A 22313-nucleotide genomic window follows, 5' to 3' on the forward strand; every position below is an offset into this window, starting at 1 on the left:
GTCGAACGTTAACATCATCTTAAAGAGATAAAAGTCGATTAAAGATTTAGAAGATCACAAGAGAGCACATTTTAGTCAAATATTCTATTTGTAAACATTTATAAACAAAATTATACCAAAACATTACAATATATAAAAGGGATTTTAATGTGAAACATGTATATATTTATACAAATAGATATATATTTATGCTATCTGTGAGCAACACCACAACCCTGAGAAGAGTAAATATTTAAGAAGAATATAGATGTATATTAGAGGAAATATATTTTAGGACTAATATATATTATGTTTATATTAAAAGTATTTATCGTCAATGTAAATTGACGGATTTGATATATGTTTATTAATTTAATATGAATGGAACAATGCCATAGTTGTTTTAATACATGATCGAGAATTTTGTCTTTTTAAAAACCAGACGATTTTAAATTATCAATAGAAAAGAGGGTGAATTTCATTCAAATAGTTTAAGTCAAGAAGTTTTACAGTATACGTATATACAAAACTTTTTAGGAAGGCATTATTTAAGGACAATTTATAAGTAAATTTTATAATAAATAATAGTTTTTCGTCTAAAATCGACCGTTGTTATTCATACGTAGCTTACTGCTTACCCCTATTTCTCACTTTCAGCTCGTTCTTATCTCCTTACCTACACTTAATCCTTCATACAATAACCATGACAATAAATATATTTTCCTTATTTAATAGGAATATTTTTGTATATAAAAATAGCGCCTACTTTTATATTATGTTAATTTTTTTTCAAAATAATATAAAAACATGTACAGCTTCGTATATAATTTAATAAAAATAAAATTGGTTTTAGTTTTCATTCAGTTTCATTTTATTCTTAAATTTGGTCTAGAATTCCGTTGGTGGAAAATAGTTTATATAAATTTGTGTTAAAATTGTTTAAAATAAAAAATAAACAGACATAATAGTTAGTGGTAATACTTTTGTAAAGTAAAGACAAATTTTAAATACCGAATTAAAAAAAGAACCGAATTACATATTTTCTTTGGAATATTAAATATATTTATAAAATTAATACTGAGAATTGCATCTGTTTTTCTCTTTAATAATTAGAACAACCTGCTAGAAGCTCTACACAAACTTTGATTTGTTTCGATCGGTTTACTCACGAGGCACCAATGACCTGATTATTTTGGTATAAAAATTTTATTTTTGCGAATATATATCCAACTTGTATGAAGGAAATACCAATCTCTTTTCATTCCTCACACTCTAAATATCTCAACATTTCCTAAGTAAAGATGGGACTTTAAACAATTAAAAATAATTAAAAAAAAAGAGTATAGGACAGCATCAAAATAAATAGTTCTGCACTTTTCAAGTCAATACTGATACGTATTGTGCCCAATTGTAATTTTTAAGTCAATATTGAGCTTGGAAACGAACGTTGTTTTAAAAATATAACACGCATATATACGTGTAATAAAATATGTATAGATATTGATAGAAAATGTATTAACAAGTATTTTCCACCTTTCAGTATAAATATTAAATTCTCTACGTGACAGGGTAAATTACATTCTAAGTAACTTGAGATGTAAGTTGACATTTCGTCATAAATGTATCATGATTTTCGTTTAATAAACATCACTACGTTATACAAGCAATTAAACCTATGCCACAGTTGTATAAATTAACAAAGTAGCATAGATTGTTATTATTGGAAAGAAAAAAGAGGTAATAAACATTTTTCGAACTGTTACTTTAATAAAACCCTAAGTTGATAAAGATTCAAACTTTTGGGTCTCAGTTAATCAAAATAGGAATAAGGCATTTTTGAATCAATGTGTCATACACAATTACTTTGTAAATAAAATGAATTTAAAATGGTAGAAACAATTAAATTGATTTTTTTATTACATAAGGTGGCAAAAGAGCAAGCGGCCACCTGAATCCGCCAAAAGGGCGAAGCAACTGCTGCCCATAGACCTCTGCAATTGCAGATGCGTTGCCTACCCTTATCCGACAGGGGGATTATTGTTCAATTTATATTGCTGCTTTAATATAGTATAACTGAACTTTATGAACGTTTTCATTGTCATTTAACAAACAGTATTTCACTCTCATGTTTTACGAGCGCAAAGTAAGCCTTTCAAATAAATTAAAGTGCTCGCAGTTAAAAGCCCCCTTATTCTTTTATATTGAGCCATAACATTCGTCGATGTGTACTAATTTTTGTGGTTTTTGGCACATTTTAAAATCAACATTATAAGATTTGTATCATCGTATTTAACGTTTTCGATTTTACATAATGACGATTAAAATTATTTTTACGATTTGATTACTGGTTATTTTTTTTAGTAAACATTTTCACTCAGTTCAACTTCGTTTAATCCTTCTTGTAGGAAATTATTAAAGGTGATTTGCCTTAAAGTTTAAAATAAATATCCAAAACTCCAATTTAAATGACCGTTTAAGAGATATAATGCAATTGCCTGTTAAATTGATATTAAGACCATTTTCGCAGAATATTTGTGTAGCTATAGAAAATGATGTTACTGATATGTTTTCCGTTAGTCAATTTAAATCTCAATTGTGTCTTTTATGTAGATAGCCATTTCGTATACATAATCAAAATTATTTTTTATTTAAAAATAAATTCATTTACACAACACATGTAAATTAAACATACATAGTCGATTAAAATTAATTGCAAATAAATCTTATGGGCGATTACCAGAACAACATAGATTTAACTAAAGAATAGACGGGCCGGAAATCGCCGTTGCCGAAGAAATAATAAAGAAGTTATACGAGAGGTTAGTCGGTGCAGCTACGGATGAGTGTCGCGAAGAATCCTTGCGCTGGCAATCTAGCGAGTGAGCGTAATGTTGAGTGAAGGGCATTTGCGCACGGCCATTGCGGTCTGTTGCAGAGCGTTGTAGCCGGCGGCGGTGGCGTTCTGCAACACGCCGAGGGGCGCGTGCACTTGCGCCTGCATGCTGTGGTGCGATCCTATGGGGAGGTGCCTTACCACCCCGCTGCTGATCTGCTGCAGGATGCCGGACCCGCCCTGGGCGCTTGCGCTCCCGCTAGCGCACGACGGTCGCCGCGAACGAATCGACTGCATTGATGAGGTCAGCAAGTACGGCACGCTCGACGACGTATTCGGCATGGAACCTCCCTAGTTATACCACAGAGAATTATTTAGAATCATAATCGTTCAATAGATGATATAACATCAAGCATGTCAAAAAAAAAAAAGAAAACCATGAAAGAAATAAAGATGTAAAAAGACATGAAATGTATATCATTAAATGTGTCCAGTTTTGATATTGATCTAAAAATCTGTAAAAATCTGTACAAAATGGAACAATTATTGAATATGCTTGATGTGATTTTTGTATCGGTTTAACTGAATGACATTTCGGTTAAATTGTAAATAAAACAGCGTTGTCTTGTCTTCAAACCATATGATCTTGGTGTACGCCCGTGCACCTGCCGCCGAGGCTAGCACGGCCGAAAACTCTGTTCATAAACCGTTTGAGGATGGTACTTTTCTCGTCACTGTCTCTTCGTTGTGGAATATGCTAGAAGGTTGAAAGTATAAAGATAGTTAAACAAATAAAAAATAAATTAATTTAGTCAGTGGTAAGTCCGCAGATAGAGAAAAATGAATCCTGAAATTGAATAGTGAAAACTAGTTAGTAATAGAAAAGTTTAATTGTTAAAATTTTAAAAAAAGATTGTAAGTATAGTTGTATTATGTAAATTGTTACATGCTATAAAAGCCTAAAAAATATCAAATCAAGCAGTGTAATGATGATGTGGCGTAAGCAGATTGCTGATGTAATGTTCATACCTGTTTTGTAGCAACACATTGTAACGCGTCGGGCTTCTACGGCATGCTAAACACTGTCTCATCCTTCTGTTTAAGCACGATTGATGGAATGTGTGATGTGTGTTTACCTCCTACATTATCGCTTAGATGTTGTCGATTTATTGTAAAAAATGAGAATCATTTTTAAATAGACATTGGATGGAATTGGTGGATGGAAACCCGAACGAGAAATTAAGAAGACGTGATGAAAATAAAATAGTCCAGCCTAGTTAAGTGACTACTATTACTAAACCTTACATACTTATCTGTTTATAATATATTCATTAGACATTGGATAAAATCATTCTTGTTATAAACATGCGGAATATTATCGAAATATTCAAATTTACTCTCAACAGAAGTGTGTTTTTAAAAATGAAATAAAAACCGTTGCAATATTTGATTCAGAATATGTGAAGTTAAATGAAGTGAATTTGACAACATCTTAGCGTGAGATTACGAAAGTGATCAGAGAAATGATAGAAGTAGAAACCGCTCAGCCTGACACATGTAGAAGGGGAGTCATACTCACGATCATGCTCCGTGCAAGCTGCATAGAAGAACAAATAGCAACAGTGAATGAGACAGCGTTATACATTACGGCTTAAAGCCATTTCAATAATGATGATGAACGCACACTTTTTTATTTCTACTTACAACGTTGACAGATGTTTCTCGGCCTGTGTAATGCAAATGATCGTAGTAGCAATCGGTACTGTTTATTATACTAATCTTGAAGATGTATTTTTATTAGTGTTATTAACTAGAAAGGAATTTCGAAAAACAAATAACCAAATAGCCAATTGGGTAAAGGAACCAAATTTAGAAGACCAGATAATCGACGACACGAAGGCAAAATTGTAATCGCCATTGGCGAGTTGCATTTGTTTTTAAATGATGCGGTTACATTTACTCCTTGACTTCGGAGGAATATGTAGGATATCGCGAGGCGCTCATGCATCAGTGCAATCACTGGCAGTTACTGGGCATGCATCACTTCTTTATGATGACGCAGGTGTTAGATGTGACAGCGTTGATGTAATGTGATGAGGGGACATGATCAGACAGACAGAGTTCGAAACGTGTGATACAAACGCCAACCGGGTTCGTGCAAATGTACGAGTGAAATGAAAATATGATTGATGAGACATTATCTCTCCCTGTCAGTTTGGGAAGAAGACGCAACCGCAAAAGAGGACAGACCACATAAAATGCTAAGCCGTTCAACTCGACATTCAATAGAGGGTTGAGCGACAGTGCTCCTTCGGATAGACGCACGAGTGGCTTAACTTACAACAGCACGGGAACTCGCCGGCACTGACAGGCTCGAGCCTGAACCACCACGTCCTCTGATCTGGTAGCCCTGCCAAAACAATACCGTCACTTCACCGTTATTAACGATAACACTCCGTACCTTTCGTACACCGTCATCTACGCGTTGCCTAATGTGTCCAATGGTGTTGTGTCAGTTTGTTGTTAATTGTAAATCTTTCGTTAGAAATGTTAAATTATTATCATCACTTACGGTTGGCGGCGATAGATTAACGGCAGATGCACGACGTTCCTGGGGGCCAATGCTGGAGTGGCGCCGTGTAGGCAGGCCCGAGCTGTTGCCGCCCGGGGTCCCGCCCGGAGACGATGAGCAAGATGGCGCAATGCGAATCTTAGGCGTCATAAGTGTGTTATCCGATAGACGGCGATTGGGCGAAGCGTTGCCGACGCGCAAGAAATTGTTATCATTGTTAGCCGTGCTGCTGGATCCGAAGAACCATTGTCCGATGCCTTTACCTGTGAGGGTGAAGTAATCGTTCATAATATTTAAAAAAACAATTTGTAAAGAAATGAACTTACCCAGGGTGAATCTGTTCTTGAATGCACCGATGCCGCTGATGGGGCTGGGGCCACTGGCGGAGTTTTTACGCGCCATGTCCTCGGCGCTAGAAGTCTTGCGCTTCTCCACGCGCAGGTTGGGTATGTTAAACGGCGGGGCGATCATGTTTTCATTGCTCATCTGATGGCGGAGGGCCCTGTGACGATCGGGGCTCCCGGTGCCACGCCCATCCATTCTCAATTTGTGGCGTTGATTCTTGTCAATGTTGTCCAGCATGTCATACAATATCTATAGGAACAACGTTCATATATAACTGAGTTATCTATATCTTATGTGACTTGTTTAATACCTAACATTTTAACTTTTTAATATATTTACTTTTCAATCGGCTCAGTGCAAAGAGGATGAGTTAGAAAATAACCATGAAACGTTACTTTTATAGTATCGTAAAACTTTTGTTATCTTGGAAATTCACCTGTGAGTTTTTGTATATCGCAATACACAACATACAATGTTACATTTATATGTTCAATTACTGAAACAAATATCTTTCACCTTATTTTAAATTTAAAGTTGAAATTTTATTTGGCGTTTTTAGTCAATTTAATCTATAGTATTTTAACAACCTAAAGTCTATTTTTTAAAACATAGATAAACATCGTGATAAAACGTTTTGTAACTTAAATTAGATATTACTACCTCCATAAGGTTGGTAAACTGTTCGATACTCAATCCAGGATTGATGGTCTGCGGTGCCAAGGATGGTATCAATTGGGTAGCCAATGTGTCGGGGGTCAATCCAAACTTCTTTTCCATTAGGATCGCCTTATAAAGTTCTGGAATTAAAATTAACCTTGCCACATCCCATTTTTTAATTTGGTACAGATACCGCGACAAATATAATTTAAAACATGTCTTCGCAGCGCTGTTATACAAGACTGCATATGCTATGATCGCCAAGCTTAGATAACTGACGAAGGTTTTATTAAATTACACACAAAAGGGCATAGGCAATAAAATAGTATTAAAACGTTTACAACGTGTTAAAGGTCGCAGCAATCATGAATGCGCTTCGGAACATGAATTAAAACAAAACAAATTATTATAATAAGGTGCTGTGTCCAACATAATGTACTTACTGACAACCCGGTTGATAATGTCCGGGTCACTTAAGCGCATGGCGAGTATAGTTGGGATCAGGTAGTCCACGATGTCACTCGTCTCAAGTCTACCGAGAACCTTCTCGTAAAACCCAAGGGTCAAACTGATGACCTTAACATCACTCTTGTTCTTTTCGATCACCGTTTTCACTTTGCCCAAGAGAAGGGAATGTAAATCCTCCTCTTCGATGTATTCGGTGACATTCAGTAGGCCCATCATACACGACGTCTAGTAAGAGTAATAAACGAAACAATATTAAATAAAGAAACTAAGCAGTTCAGCCTAACCCCTCCAGTTGTACGACGTTTTCTTTTAATCCAGAGTAAAACTAACAGAGGTGTGACAAAAATCACGGCTTTAAACGGTATATGATGATAGTACTGATTTTGTTAACTAGAAAACTTGACAAAAACAAGGATTTCTATCACTGTTTAAGTATGTACAATGGATATAAAAGTATGCTAAGATGTTAAGAGGAATCACAAGGTTTCTGTTACCTGGATCTGGTTGGAGTTATGATCCATCGAGCTGTACAGCAGTGGCATCAACTCATCGTTGATTACATCTTTTTGGCACTTCTTAAAAATTACGTGCATACTCTCTAACAGCAGTACAGAAGCCTCCAAATTCTTCGGCGAATTCATCAGATTCCTGTGGAGGTAACTGTTTCTCTTCTATATCAAATCTTTCGGTAAAAGAATAAATCTATCGATCCCCATACAAGCTTTAAGCAGTTCATAGTTGGAATGTAATAACATAGGAATAATGTAATACAGTAAAGAGGTGAAGTGCAATATTAAAAAATGCTTAAACAAAAAAAAAATCAAACGTAATCGATTCCAAAGGGTTATCTAGTAAAGAAGCAACAAATGTAATAATAAACGTAAATTTTATTCAGAGTTAACTATTAATAAATGGTTGTTTAAAATGTAAACAGATTTTTAATTAATAGATGTAAGTAATGAACAGTACTTAATACTTACCAGTAAATCCTGAGTACGCAGATAAAAACATTGTGATTTAGAACGTAAAGAAGATATGAAATTATACGCCGACACTGAAAATGATATTATATGTATAAATAAAAGGCAAACTATACAAAGTGGTAAAAAAAGAATAAGTTTGATGCGTCACAAAAAAGATGCGTCAGTAAATGTTAAGTACATTTGAAACTCAATCAACCAAAAAGTAATGGGTAATTCTCTACCGACCGTGCTAGATTTTTATCGAAAGGAATATTTTACGAGAAAGAAAGTACATAGTTCATTATTTTGACATATAACTTCTATAATTTCTCATTAAATCAATACAAATATGAGCCTCTACTGATCATCGGTCCATTTACTGCGATAGATATTTATTGTCTAAATCTATGTGCTTTTGTGTAAATTTTTTCTTAGTTATAAATGAGGAAACTCAGTTCAAATCGTCACGTTTCTAATTATCCAAAGGGATTAAATCCTTACAAATCACAATCCTGGAATCGGGTATCTTGTAATACTTACTTGAGCGTGGGAAGAACGTGGTTTTCAAACTCCTCATGTGTGGCGTCATTAGTGAGCCACATAATGGGCCGCAGTACAGGCCCCAACACCTCAGCAGTCCTTACTTCCAGTTGTAGCGCCGGCCAAATATGTTGCCAGCGGAGTTTCTGTAACAAGGTCATCAGTCAATCGGAAAGAAGCGATTATCAATGAAGAAAATTTGTTTTGTGGTGATGAAGAAGTGACACGTTTACTGTACAAGGCCGTAATTATGATTTAACGCAATTTAAGTAACAAGTTTAAAGAAGGAGTTAGTACCTTCGGAATGTACGGTAATGCTTCTAGTAGCACGGCGTTATAGAAGTTGGTTTTTTGGCTTGGATCTTTCATGGTGATGACGTCAATGAACTGCATCGCTTGGATCGCCGGCTCGTTCTGGCATCTGAGCGACAAAACGGTGATATATTCTTGTAACATATGTTGAACTAGTCAAGAGTCGAATATTTTTTTATACTTGAATATATATACGAAATGTTAACCTAATCAAATATTAAGAAAATTTAAATTTTTTGCTCTTAAATTTTAATTAATTAAAACAGTTTGTTAGTACACCCGTTATATTTACTTAAAGTATTTAATCAGCGGAAGGAGTTGGGTCGTCGGTCGAGGGTGTGGGTCCCTTGAGAGCAGACGCTGCGTTGCCTCTTGAAGACCACCCGGCAAGCGAGGCAGTACCGCATCCACTTGTTGCTCCAACTATACAGCGCAAAAAGTCGATAGATCGTACCATTGGTATAATTTACATTCTTATCGATTTGTATAAAAAAAATATTTTCAAATTATGTACTTAAAAGATGGATTTTATTAATTATTTTATTATACAAAGATATATAGCTTTTAGACGAAACTATTAAAGTAATAAATAATGTTGAAAGTTCTTTACTAATTGCAATTCGTCGTTAACTATGAAAGTTAGATGCTAAAGGTTAATGTTACCAAAGTTTCTCGCCACATAAATCATTAATAAGGGTTGTCGTTGGACATGTATAATGGCCATTAACAAAGGAAATATTTTCAGTAAAATGTAACTCTATATGTTTAGTATTTAATAAGTAATTTAACAGTGTTAGAGTCCACGCTAAAAGTTCTGATCCTTGGAAATACGGTAGACTATATAGTATGTTAAGTGAAAATTAAAAAACGGCTCAACTCACGCCTTTATCATGCCATTGCCGGAGGATAAAGGCGTGATGTTTCGCTTATAGTAATGTCTTACGATAGTTTAAACTATATAGTACGTATAAAAATTGTCTTGTTCTATTTTTAGTCTTAGATACATCTTTGCCTATATTTCACTTACGAAGTCCATCTGCTTCATGTAGAGTATTGGATTATTATTGGCTTGGATCAAAGACCTGCCGCTGTTGAAGATGGCGCAGATGACAAGACCCAGCGAAAACATATCCGATAATATGTTGCAATGCGCGTTAGTCTGCATTTCGGGAGCTATTACAAAAATAAATTTCATTTATTAAAACCGTCGTGTACACATGGCATTAGGTAAGTAGAGATTAGTTACGGGTCCGTAAGAGGAAAGGATGGATGGATGTTTCTTAGCGTAAACGTGTGAACGAATCCCGATGAAATTTGGTATGTATATAGAGGATAGTCTGGAAGAATACATAGGCTCACTTTTGATTTTTTTTAATTCTTAGTCGGAGTCGCGGGTAAAAGCTAGTAAGAGATAAACATTAGTTTTATATGTTAAAAAAAAGAAATGTATAAATTACCAACGAAGTCCAGGTTCGGCTGGCAGAGCTTAGCAATCTTTATGGACCACGGCGCCACAGGAACCATATCAGTCGGATCGGGGCCCGTAATGTCCTCTGTATGAATTACATTTTCTTAAAAAAGTGAACGAACAATAAGCCTAACGCTTCGGTAAAGCGTGCCTCTCTACCGCTTGTTCGGCGCTCTCGCTCGCACGCTCTTCTCAAACAGAACATGACGTTGAGGCACGTTTTCACATGAGTTCGGTCAGTTATCAATTTATAATAATTTATTACATCAAAAAATAAAGACGTAACTATATGAACAGGAGTTAAAATCAATCTACATTTAATTAACTTCGGCCGATTTAATTGTTTAATTTGACGTAGCGTAAATTTAATCGCATATATCTCACAAGTATCAAGTAATTTTGATATAAATTTCAACGTAATCAAAATTTGATCCTCCATCCCAGCGAAGCCTCGGGCTTTAGCTATACGCACTTTAAATTACCCACCTAACGCGATTCTATTCGTGCCCATATTCGTTAGAATTTTTGAAGCATTGACAATTTTTAACTAGTAATGTTATTTAAAACTTTGACTAAATCTATTTATGGATATACTGTTATGGTAATCATGATACGTACACTCTTAGAAATAAAACAAAATTTTAATTTTGTTAACATTAGATTTGAAAAATAAATTTCTATTCTAATGAATAAATTCTAATCTGATTATAATTAATTATTACCTATAAAATGTGAAATGAAAAGACTACAAGGGTATTTAGTAAGCCATAGAAAAATGTACAAGATCAAAGTGTTCCATCGTTTCTTTGAACTTAAAATATTTTGAGTGAAAGTGTACATAGTTGTACTAATTACGTTACATTGAAATTTCTGACGGTCCTTTGCTGGCTTCGTTTATGAAAAGAGGCCCCAATATCCTAGTGATAAATGACAGCGAACTACCGATCACATGGTCGTAACTTCGTATCCTGCCATTTGACTATTATGAACTTGGGTATATTTTAAGTTAGTTGTAATGCAGCAAAATCTAGTAGCTGACATGGATAAGCATATTATAGGTTACCTATTTTAATACCGCGCTGACAAAATAGCGTAACGGGTAGACCAAATTTCCGATAACGTAACTTGCGGACGACAGCTGGTAGTTAAAATAATATAGGTTATTGAAACTTACCCACAAATTCGAGGCCGAAGAGTTTCCAAGTGCCACGTTTAGTGACAATTATCACCTGGGGGCAGATGTTTCGGTGGATCTGACGCACCGTGTAGTGCAAGAAATGCAGAGCTTCGATGATCTAGATATACACAAAAGTGTAGACATTAAAAATGAACAGACAAACTGTACAGATTGATGAATATCGTAGGTATTAAGATAATATGAAAAAGGTGAGAGGAGTGTGCTAAGACCGCGCTAAATAAAAGTCAGTATTCTTTGCCTACCCTTCTCGGTTAGTGTGAGTTCTCATGTTATTTAAAAAAATAATATAAATCAATTTAAAGTTCCGTTTAATTAAGCACATCATTTAAAACAATAAAAAAATCTTATAAGATATAATAATAGCAACTTTATTCACTATTATAAACGAAATGAAAGGGTTTGTACAATCAAAAGCAGCTTCGATTTCCATTGATTTGAACATCGCGTAGAAAGCTAACCGAAATGTTGGAACTCGAGATTACGTGGAATAAATTCTTTTGAGTGACAGCCCCAGTTGTAATTGGGCCGCGTCGGGTCAGCTATTGGGAGCTACGCGCCAACAAAAGTAACACGAAAACCAATTCATTTACAATCAAGCCCCTATCTGACATACATTAATAACTCTTTATTTGCGTATAAATGATGATAACTTTGGGAATAACATGTAGTTAAAAGTGAAAGCGGTGTACAAATGTACAATTGCGAAAATCCGCGGTGTACCACTTACAGAAAAATTGCTTGACAAAACGAGACAAACTCTGCTTTTTCTAACAAATAAGCCAACATTGCATCAGAGAATTGAACGAATGACAGGATAGTAAAAAAAATAGTTAGCCGCGTACCACCGACCAACTTATTTTCGTACTAACACATTTAAAAGTTGGATCCCATCGGAACAATTTTCGTGTCGTTACCTCAATGTGTGTAAAAGTTTAAACAACTATACTGGAGGAATATCGCCAAATTCCCCGACTGTACATAATGTACATTTGTGTCGTTAGAGTAGTATTTGAAAGCTTTTTGAGCTGCAGATCATGAAGAGCTCCAACAATATTTAAAAGATAATAAACAATGGTGAAGGAAAACATCGTGATGCAACCTGCACATATCGCGAAGAAATTCAAAGATGTGTGTGAAGTCAAGCAACCCGCTTAGGGCCAGCGTGGTTGACTATGGCCTAGTCACCCTAACTTTAGGGTAGGCTCCGAGCCCCTCGGTGGGGACATATAATGAGCTGGTGATGATGAAATAACTAGTACAATAATAGCGCACAATCAAGTCAAAGTTTTTGAAAATCAAACAAATGAAATGTTTTAAGAAGATTGTTTCATTACGGTTCCAGTTATATATCGAAACATTTTAAGAAATCAAAGCGAAGGTCACTGCGGTTGTAAATGTGCTCGCCGACGTTAATCTCTTATCCCTAAGGGCATTGAGCAAAAAAATTTCTAAAGATATATTCTAGAAAATTACATTTAGTTTATTTGTATTTTTAAAAATTGATAAAACGCACTTACCTGAAGCAGACCGTAACGCAACTCCAAGTCTATGAAGTAGTACTCCTTGGCGAAGGGAGGGCGCATCGAAGAATCCGTCGGCGATGGTAGCGGTGAACCAGGCGGCCCAAGGTTCAATGGATAGGGCATAACCGGCGGAAGTCCGTTCACCGTTATAGACTCCATCTCCTAAACAAAATGCGTGATAATGAAATATAAGTCCGTTATACCGGTAGCATTTGCTTGTTTAGTGATATTGCACTAGAAGTAACTACACGCTTTTAACTTGAAGGGAAATTGGAAGGCGATGGTTTTATGTCTACTGTGGTAAGGTTTACCACAAAGATCGTGATAAATGGTATCATCTTTTGACTGACATTAAAAAAAAAATCACAAATATAATTAATTACTTAACATTTCATTTCAAAAATTAATACACTCGATGTCTGTACTTATAGTCTTTGTTTGCTAAAGCTTTGAATCTGGACATCTCGGCAACAATAATCCGATTTTCTCGTAAGCTTCAAGCAATACAATATCGTTCCTTTCTACAAACAAAGTGAAAAGCTTAACTTATTCTTTCTTTACCTTAACATTTTGTTTGGTAAAAGAAAACACTAATAAGAATAGAATTTTTTTTCTCCGAGTTACAAGGAACATGTAAAGAAAAAATATTTATCCTACTGACATTGACAAATACTTCTTTCGCTTTGATTGGCGAAATATTGCATTACCGCATTTATGGAATTTGTACACTTTTTACGTCATCACTCTCACAGGAGCTCCACTCGAAAGTTTCTGGCTCAGATCGGATTAGGTTATACATGCAATAACAGATTACAGATAGACAGATGGAGGTTGTGTTTTGAGTAGACCAAGACCGAGTGACCGTAGACTAGACCGAGTTGGGTGATCGCTGAGAGAAACTATCGGTAAAGTCAGTACTGAAAATGCCTTCATGTCAAGATGTAAACACTTTACTTACATGCCATGCCAAAATGTTATGGAGGCTGCCTAACACGGACTCAGACGCGAACGCGATGGTATTGTTGCTTTCCTCGAGCGAGTGGATGATCTGCAGCATCTTAGGGTTACGCATCTTCTCGAGCTGAATGACGCTGTAACGGATCCTTTCAATCATGGTCTCCCTGCGCTTCGGCTTGTACAACTTTTCAGCTACGCGTTTATCGAACACGAAGACCGAACACTCCTGTTAACAAACACGATAGATTTACTGAAAGAAATCCATATTAGAGCGGGTGCACATCTTTGAATAAACTGTCGCACAACTATTGTGCGATTGTCGATTGTTTCGCAGCCCAACTGTTTTATACTCGATTTTTAGTTCCAGAATTAAAAATCAGTAGTGTACGAACCTCTATATAAGCTCATAAGAATCAAAGGGTGACAAAACAGTTGTGCGATAGTTTAGTTTTACGTCTGCACACGCTGTTAGGGAACTGCTTAAGTAACCTATAATATATCTTAGGGAAGCAGTAAATCATTTATATTTAACATCATTAGTATTTTAGGTGGGATAATCCGAAATAGACTTCAAAGCTAATTGACGAATGAACACTTCTTTGTAATTGATGAATGAGGGAAAATGTATTGTAAACTTCGCTATAGTGAAAGCCTTACATTAAAAATGAATCCAATGGTTTTTTAATTATAAGACTGCCTCTTTTTGCATGTGGCAAAAAGAGGCAGTGTCGGTGTGGATCATCCTAAATTGGTTTATACCGTCCAGATATGTGAAATACTCTAGAAAGCCGTATTCAACCTTTTATTTCGATATTATGTTCAAATAGAGTGTGACATTCTGTGTCCGTGAGTATAACATTCTGTTTATGAACTAAACTCTATGTAGCATTATCATGAAACTAATTAACTTGATAATTGGTATAAATATGTAAAGAGAACTTTGTTCTAGGTACACGTTTCAACTCTATAGTTCATTTGTTCAGTTAAAATTGAGCAGCACTTTATGTTTATATTATTTACAATCAATGATACGTTAGTTATTATAGCATCACAATATTTACCGTACCCTGGTTTTATACAGAAAGTCATTTACGTATATTCTCATTTGGGATTACGGTGGCCTGTTTGTGAGAGTCATAAAGAGCAAGACTATTTTTCATTCACACGGTCCTCCTCTCTTGGGTAATTAGGAAATAAATTACCCTCGACATTCAATTTTGTTTTCCTTCAACATCAAAGAACAGCCACGAATTTTGTTTTATTACACACAAAGGTATTAAATATATATGTATATACGTAAATATGGAAATAAATTTTTTTCACCGGTAACTTTGAAAAGTACTATGTTAGTTGAAGTTTAGTGCCACCTCATGTCAAAATGCACCGACAAATCCATTTATTAATAACACTATTAAAAAAAATACGTAGATGTGATGTTGACTCTTAAAAGGTTTTTCTAAAATTAAAAGCTTCAAAAGCTATTCCATATAAAAAACGATATAAAGATTAATAATAATTAAAAGTCAGTAAGTATTAACGTTACTTTGCAAAACTTATTACCGAACACTCAATATTATTCAAGATATAAACTTACTTAAGAAGTTATAAACTTCTTAATTTTACCTTTGAATGTATTTACTTAAGAAAGTAAGTTATACAACATAATAACTTAACATAGAACAAACTAATAAAAACTTTGTTAAGTAAATTGACCTAACTAATTTGGAATATCGTAGGCAGATGTTAGTATTGTAAATAATCGGTGAAATACATTTCAATCAGTAGAAAATTTTATTAAAGCAAAGTCGAACTATAACAATGACAAGACTTGGACAGTTATTGGAAACAATAAAATAATTTTAGTAAAAGTATATTAAGATTCACCTCTATTTAACCTTAAAGTTTGAACCATTTAGGCTATCTTTAATACCACTTTCGAAATTGACTTGACAAAAAAAAACAAAGTACTGTCGCCCGTAAATGCCAAAAAACCCTAACTTAAAATTCGCCCACATTCTTATGTATGTAACATCTACATGACTTTCAATATAATTTCTTGTATTTCATCAAATAGATGTATGTAAAGTGCGTAATATTAAAAAGATTAAATACAAAAAAACGGTATGCTAAATTGAATTTTGCGGCATTGAGAACGTAATGATCTAAAGATGTGACATGTTAATGGATGACGTCATCCCAGGTTATGAGATATTGTGTCCTTGACCCAAATTCATATACCCTTATTGCGCCTCTACACATTTTATAGCTCTTCAATAACATGGAAATTTATTATATTTAAAAATTGCAATATATGTAGATGCTTTTCTCAAGCAAGTTTTCTGCTTAAACGAGGTGGAACATAAACTTATAAAGTTTATCTTTGTCATGTTCATTAAAAAGTTTTAACAGAAAAGAAACTTAATGCATGATGCATTTAAATACCTACTAACAAGGTTGTGTTGAACTCGATTCGTACTTATACATTACTTAGTTTTCACCAACCGCAAGACAGATCCCGATCCCTCAAGTTTTAATTAATTTCAATAGACACTAATCCCCGAGATAGTGCTCTGCGGCGAACCTTCCAACATGTAAATATACCGCCTTTAATTCTATTACTATGTTTTGAATTATCAGAGCATTGGTGGAGCAATAATCTACAGGCCCTGGGTTTGAAACACAGGATGTACAATCCGGGAAACAGGCGCTGTTCAACCTAAAAAGCTACAATCGTTTAAAACGTCTCCTTTTATTAATAACTAGCTGTTCCCTTGCGACTTCATCCGCATGAAATTATGAAAATTTTACTGTATTGTTTACATTTGTCAAATTATCAATTGCAAATGTCAAAATGACATAACATGACAAACCTTAGCAATCCTTATTTCTTGATGTTGGTAGCAACTTATGGTCTCTTTCCCACATTAGGTTTTTATCCAAAATAGTTACCCCTTAAGTTTAAGGGTGTTAAAATATATAGCCTAAAGCGTGACGCAAGTGTAAGGCTATTTATTAAAAAAATATTTTTTTGATATATGCTGTAATTGCTGACATCTTAGGCAACAAAGAAATATTATAATATTATAAATAATAAAAAGAAACTAAAGTTATGGTTATAGTTACCTTCCTTTGCAGCACTCCCTGCTATCTAATTAGTTATTTGTAGTAAGCGGAGTTTGTTTCTTTGCATAAAGTGGTGCACCGCGGATATCCGTGACTGTATAAGTGATTTCGTTTTTAAATTTTATATGTAACCGATTTTCTTACGGTCATGAGCGTCAGTCTTCTAAGAGTGTCAATGACGAATGCATTCAACCAATCCACACTGAACTCAATATGGTTGATAGAACTTTTTTTTTTAAATTATACATAGAAATGGAAGTAAGCTGAACGTGCAGACATTCACAGATTTATTATATGTATAAATATAGATGTGGCCTATTATAGAACTTGTGCAAGTTTGATAAAGAGGAGTAACTTTTTAGACGAGTAGATACTTTGTTAAAATTGAGAGTTTCAAAAAACTTGTAACTCAAAGAGCAACATTTCGTACCATTAAGGATATCTGCTACTTCGTAGTTTGAGCTCCTTGGAATAATGTTCCAACACACTTTTATCTTATGCTCACATGGAATTTTTTAACCCGGCGTATACGTTGAATCTTTCCGGACATAAAATATAGTTTTTTTTATGGTTTTTATAGACGTGAAAGTGTATATTTTTAATCAATCGCCCCATTATAGGTCAGAGTTACGGCATACGCTCCAATAATCAATAAAAGCACACGGCAAGTGACACGGTTAATTTATCGTCCTCACATCTTAAACAAAGAATCTAAATTATATTAAAAGGCCCATCAAAATCTAACACTACCTTATATTTGTAAACTTAGTGCCCTCGCACACTACAAACTGGCCTATAGTTTAGTCGGGTGCTAGATCAGTATGAACATGTAAGCACATTGATTTTGTATTATGTGTCTTGACTTGACAGTCCCATCCGATTGAAATATCGGTTAAAAAAAGTTTGGAGTTTCTTAGAGTCGGTGCACACCTTTGACTAAACTATTCCACAACTGTAGCGCGATTGTCGATTGTTTCGCAGCCTACTTAACTGTTTAGTTGCACAAGTAAAACTCGAGAAGTATGCGCACCTCCATATAAGCTTATAGAAATTAAAGGGAGAATTAATAGTTGTGCGATAGTTTAGTCATGGGGGTGTCCGCGATCTCTTAAGCGTTTTTATTTACGTACTTTAAATACTCCTATGTCGGCAATCTTAATTCGTTTGGTCAAAACCTTTTTGGTGTTAATCGATGCCACGCTTGTAAAAATAAAGACTTTTATTGTTGTCACAAAAACAGTTTCTTATGAGCTAAATAAAAAAAAGTTAAACCGACAACAATGGGCTGCAGGCTCAGCGTGGACCGCATAAGCCATGCGGAGTTCGTTTTCAGCCTGTCCCGGAGGGCAGCGTTGCGACAGTTCAGTGTTCAGTTGTCGGCTTGTATTAATGCTTGGGACCTAATTTGAAATAGTTAGCAATAGGTCCTCTTATTTCGAGGGTTAAAATAAATACGAGCGTTTAATTAAATATTATGCTCCTTTGTAACAAAACCTTTGTCTACGTACTTAAGTTTTGAATAACGATGTTATGCCAAGATCGAAATGAATTCTGTGAAATATGTGTTTTTCAAGTTTTCAGTAATTCACTAGTTTACTACTATTTCTCGCTGTAGTCATCTACAGCGAGAAGGGAGGGGGGTAAAAGGATCAATGAAACAATAGGTCACTTACTTCGAAAAAAATTAAAAATATTGCCATACTTATTTATTTATGAAATAAATTCATCTCATTTATTAAGTGATCGTGGTCAAGCGCTATCTCAACAAACCTTAAAAAAAATGTGATTATTGTAAGATACTTGTTCAGTATTGAACAGGCTGTTGCCTGAGTCACCCCATGAACATAGCGCATGCAACTGTGCCGAAATATCGGTAGGTAAAACAACCCAATCGTGGTAAGAAACCCGTATCTTACAAACATTATATTTATAAAAACCACGACAATTTAAAGTTAATAAAAATATTTTAGTAACTAAATTGACATTTCTGATGGTAAATAAAATATTACATAATGCTTGGTTTATTCTCTTTAATTTGTAAATGGATTTCATTTTGTATTTAATAATTCCTATCATGACATAAATTATGTTTCATTAAATTTACGGCGTAATATAATTGTAGACAGCCAGCATTCGCTTCAGATCTTTGGAATTATATGAGAAACCAAAAAGCTAACATTTAATGCAATTCCATTTTTTTATTGTAAATCGTGTCATTTAATAGTCAATCGATGTTTATAAATAAAATTCGTTCGACACTTCGCAATAGTAGCGTCTAATGAGTGGCGTTCGTGTTTCATTGAGTTTGAATAGAGCCGACCAACTGCAATCTGTTTGTTAGCTTAGTGGAGTGGAATCATCGTGGAATGTTATTACACGCTGTTGCCGGCTTCGAATGAACTCGGTTGAGATGTGTTAAAAGCGGTTGACTAAATCGCTTGTGTAAACATCAACGTAGTGCTGTGAATGCGGTTAATTAGATTTAAATATTCACAATACTGTTAAGATGGCAATCGTTTAATTTTCGTACTTCGTTACATAATTAAGTAATTTTCGGACCGTTCTCAAGGATCAAATATTAATTTCGGACGTTAGAGAATTATTGTTTGCTATCAATTTACGGCGAGTTACCTCGTTATAATGCGTTACAAATAAATAGGTAGATCTACAATTTATTTTGATGTCAGACAGCTGTCTGTTGATTTTTTATCAACTTACCTTTCCATCGCTCTTCCTGTACGCATCATGCACTCTCCACACCAGACCAGGGCCAGCATTGGCAGACTCCTCGCCCACTTCGAAGAATTGCAGGATATGGTTGCCGTCTAGCGGTGGCGGCGATGGGGACCCGGTGATCTTGAGCTTCGATATGATCGTAGCCATACCGGAAGTCACAGCGCTAGCAAGTGACACGGATTCAGCGTCCACGGACTGCGAATCACCACGGCTTGAGCCTAAAACAATATGAAATGATCACTGTTAATAAAGGTCGATGTACAATTTCGTTTAGGTGCTTATAGATGGCGCTATATAATGTAAAGCCTTAACTAATGTCCACACTGAATGAATGTCGTTTCTCGATACGAATTCGTCTGCGTGGTATAAAAAAAATATCTTGCTGGTTTTATAAGAACAATAACAAGTATAACCCAAGAATTGTGCATATTTTTATCAAATGTAGCCTTACGTGTTATTCATATGGTTTTTTTTTTATAAAATAAGGGGGCAAAAGAGCCCAATGATGTTCATAGTAATACGCAATACCAGAGAAACTACAGATTTGTTAAGCAACGTTTAATTTTATCATTACGTATTCAAATATCAATTCTGCCGTGCCTTAATTAAACGTTTAATTACCTTTGGACTGCTCTATGCAAACTTTTGCTACAGTAAACCCGTAATTGAACGTCAATATTAGTTTATGTCATCAATTTACTTAATTGCTCCATTTAGTGCTTTAGAATGTGATGAGTATTTAACATCTGCTTAACATCTTCACACTGTTACGCCGGCTCGCCCGGTGCACCACGACCACACAGAAGACAGGCGTGAAGTGGAAGGAATTCCGCGTACAGTCTGAGTTTGGTGCCAGAGGCTTAATTTTGGTCCCTTTCCCTTTCCAATCTTTTATTAAGAGGAAAGGTAGGGAAGGGAAAGGGAACAAAAGTTGATTTAATGGTGGAGGGGACGCATATCCTATTTGTATGTGTCTCTTTTTCCGTCGATTAAGGTTTTAAGATTCATTACTATGTAGTTGGATAAAAGATTTAATTAACTTTGTTAATATTTGAGTACGTTGGCATCGGGTGAAAACATTCTATGAAAGCATTTGTACTTTTGTGGTTCTTAATGATTGACGCGAGGTAGACGTTGTCGTTTGCAGAAATGAAATGCCGCGATTCAAACCCGAAAACTAACCGCAAATACGATTCTCGATCTGCTTTTGCTTTGAGCTGTCCGTTATCTCAATGTTTTGTGTTGAGCATTATTATTTAGTTTTACATAAGTTATTTCTGACTAATATAATTCCAAAAAAACAATAACAATTAATAGTAAATTAAGTAAGTAATTAAAAAAGCTATCTGAATAATAACAGATTATTATAGCGTATGTTATCTTACTAATATTATAAACACATAGACTATTTGCTTTTATATTTTGATTCCACGCGGACGGAGTCGTGGCCGAAAGCTAGTGTAAAATATGTATTAAAAAGGAATGTCACATTTAATGTAAGATATTTCGTGATTACTGAATAGTTATAATAATATATATAATTCAACAATGATTAGTATTTTGGATATAAGCTGGCGGCACAGCTAATGTCATTTTGCTCACAAACCCTGGCTTGACCCGTGACGTAATGAAGTGACCTACTTAGAAGCCCGGACCAGCCACAGGTGGCTGAAGTGTTTAATGTTGAGCTTTTAGAGACGTTTGGAAACAGAGGCCGTAGTAGGAAACAATTCGAGAATGTATTCATATCGACATAAACTTTGTATGATATTTCTGCAGGGCTCTATCGGGCGTAAGAGCGTGCTCGAATCCGAAATTAAAATATCGCACATCCTTAGTCTCGCTTTGATTTCTATGAGATAATAAGTAGGTCCTCACACTACTCTATATTTAGTCGTGCAACCAAACAGTTGAATTGGCTGCGTAACAATCGACAATCGCACAACACTTGAGCGATAGTTTAATCAAAGTTGTACGCCCGCCCTGAAAGCGCTTATACGGTGAACTAAATTCTGGCGGCTATCAAGCATAATTGAATGTTTTATCAATTATTTGATGGTGAGAAAGGCTTCTTAGTAACTATCATCGCGCCTTGACTTTGAAAACAGCTAGGCGCGGATCACTGAATCACTTTTGTACGAGAACATAACAGAAAACAAGCAACAAGTAGACACAAAGTCATGCTTACTCGACGGTAGCCAAGTAATTTTAACATAAGATGTTGGCAGGTTTAATACGTGGGTCGACAAAGTCGTAAAGTTTAAGTTACCTAAGTACACAGAGAGTTAATGTAAATATACTTTTCTCTTTTAGGAAATTCTTGGTACGGTATTTTTAGTTATATTATATAAATTTATTTTCGTATACAGTTTTATTCTCTTTAAACGACAAAGGACACACAGGTGGTTCGGAAAAATAAAAACATAAAAAAACCCGTGTTATTGAAAAGGAAATTCCAGTAAACAGTCTCTGCCAATTTTAGAGATGTCACTAGATTTTAAAGAATTTATAAAGTTTTTCCATTCAGACTATCTTCGGAGGTTCAAGCGTATTTTAATTTGAATTATTCAATTTTAGTATATTATTACTGTTAATGTAAAGATATTTTAAACCTATTAAATGGTATTATGTTTTGTACAA

General features: G+C 35.0%; 1 protein-coding gene across 1 annotated transcript in view; it reads right to left on the bottom strand.

Annotated features, from left to right (window-relative positions):
• Positions 1 to 1939: 1939 nt before the first annotated feature.
• The window catches only part of LOC106108407 (SCY1-like protein 2), a 32699-nt gene continuing 12325 nt past the window's right edge, over positions 1940 to 22313 (bottom strand). The window contains exons 2-17 of the mRNA XM_013289573.1: positions 19656 to 19891; positions 13816 to 14040; positions 12852 to 13019; positions 11311 to 11431; positions 10126 to 10221; positions 9696 to 9841; positions 8961 to 9091; positions 8654 to 8777; positions 8357 to 8502; positions 7835 to 7843; positions 7349 to 7502; positions 6830 to 7079; positions 6387 to 6526; positions 5711 to 5978; positions 5385 to 5647; positions 1940 to 3163 (exon numbers count right to left, since the gene is read on the bottom strand). Of these exons, the coding sequence (XP_013145027.1) occupies positions 2852 to 3163; positions 5385 to 5647; positions 5711 to 5978; positions 6387 to 6526; positions 6830 to 7079; positions 7349 to 7502; positions 7835 to 7843; positions 8357 to 8502; positions 8654 to 8777; positions 8961 to 9091; positions 9696 to 9841; positions 10126 to 10221; positions 11311 to 11431; positions 12852 to 13019; positions 13816 to 14040; positions 19656 to 19820 (2718 nt within the window). The 5' untranslated portion in view covers positions 19821 to 19891 and the 3' untranslated portion in view covers positions 1940 to 2851. The remainder of the gene's footprint in view (positions 3164 to 5384; positions 5648 to 5710; positions 5979 to 6386; positions 6527 to 6829; positions 7080 to 7348; positions 7503 to 7834; positions 7844 to 8356; positions 8503 to 8653; positions 8778 to 8960; positions 9092 to 9695; positions 9842 to 10125; positions 10222 to 11310; positions 11432 to 12851; positions 13020 to 13815; positions 14041 to 19655; positions 19892 to 22313) is intronic.

The sequence above is a fragment of the Papilio polytes genome, unplaced genomic scaffold (assembly GCF_000836215.1).
Source record: "Papilio polytes unplaced genomic scaffold, Ppol_1.0 DF821544.1, whole genome shotgun sequence".
Classification (NCBI taxonomy): Eukaryota; Metazoa; Arthropoda; class Insecta; order Lepidoptera; family Papilionidae; genus Papilio; species Papilio polytes.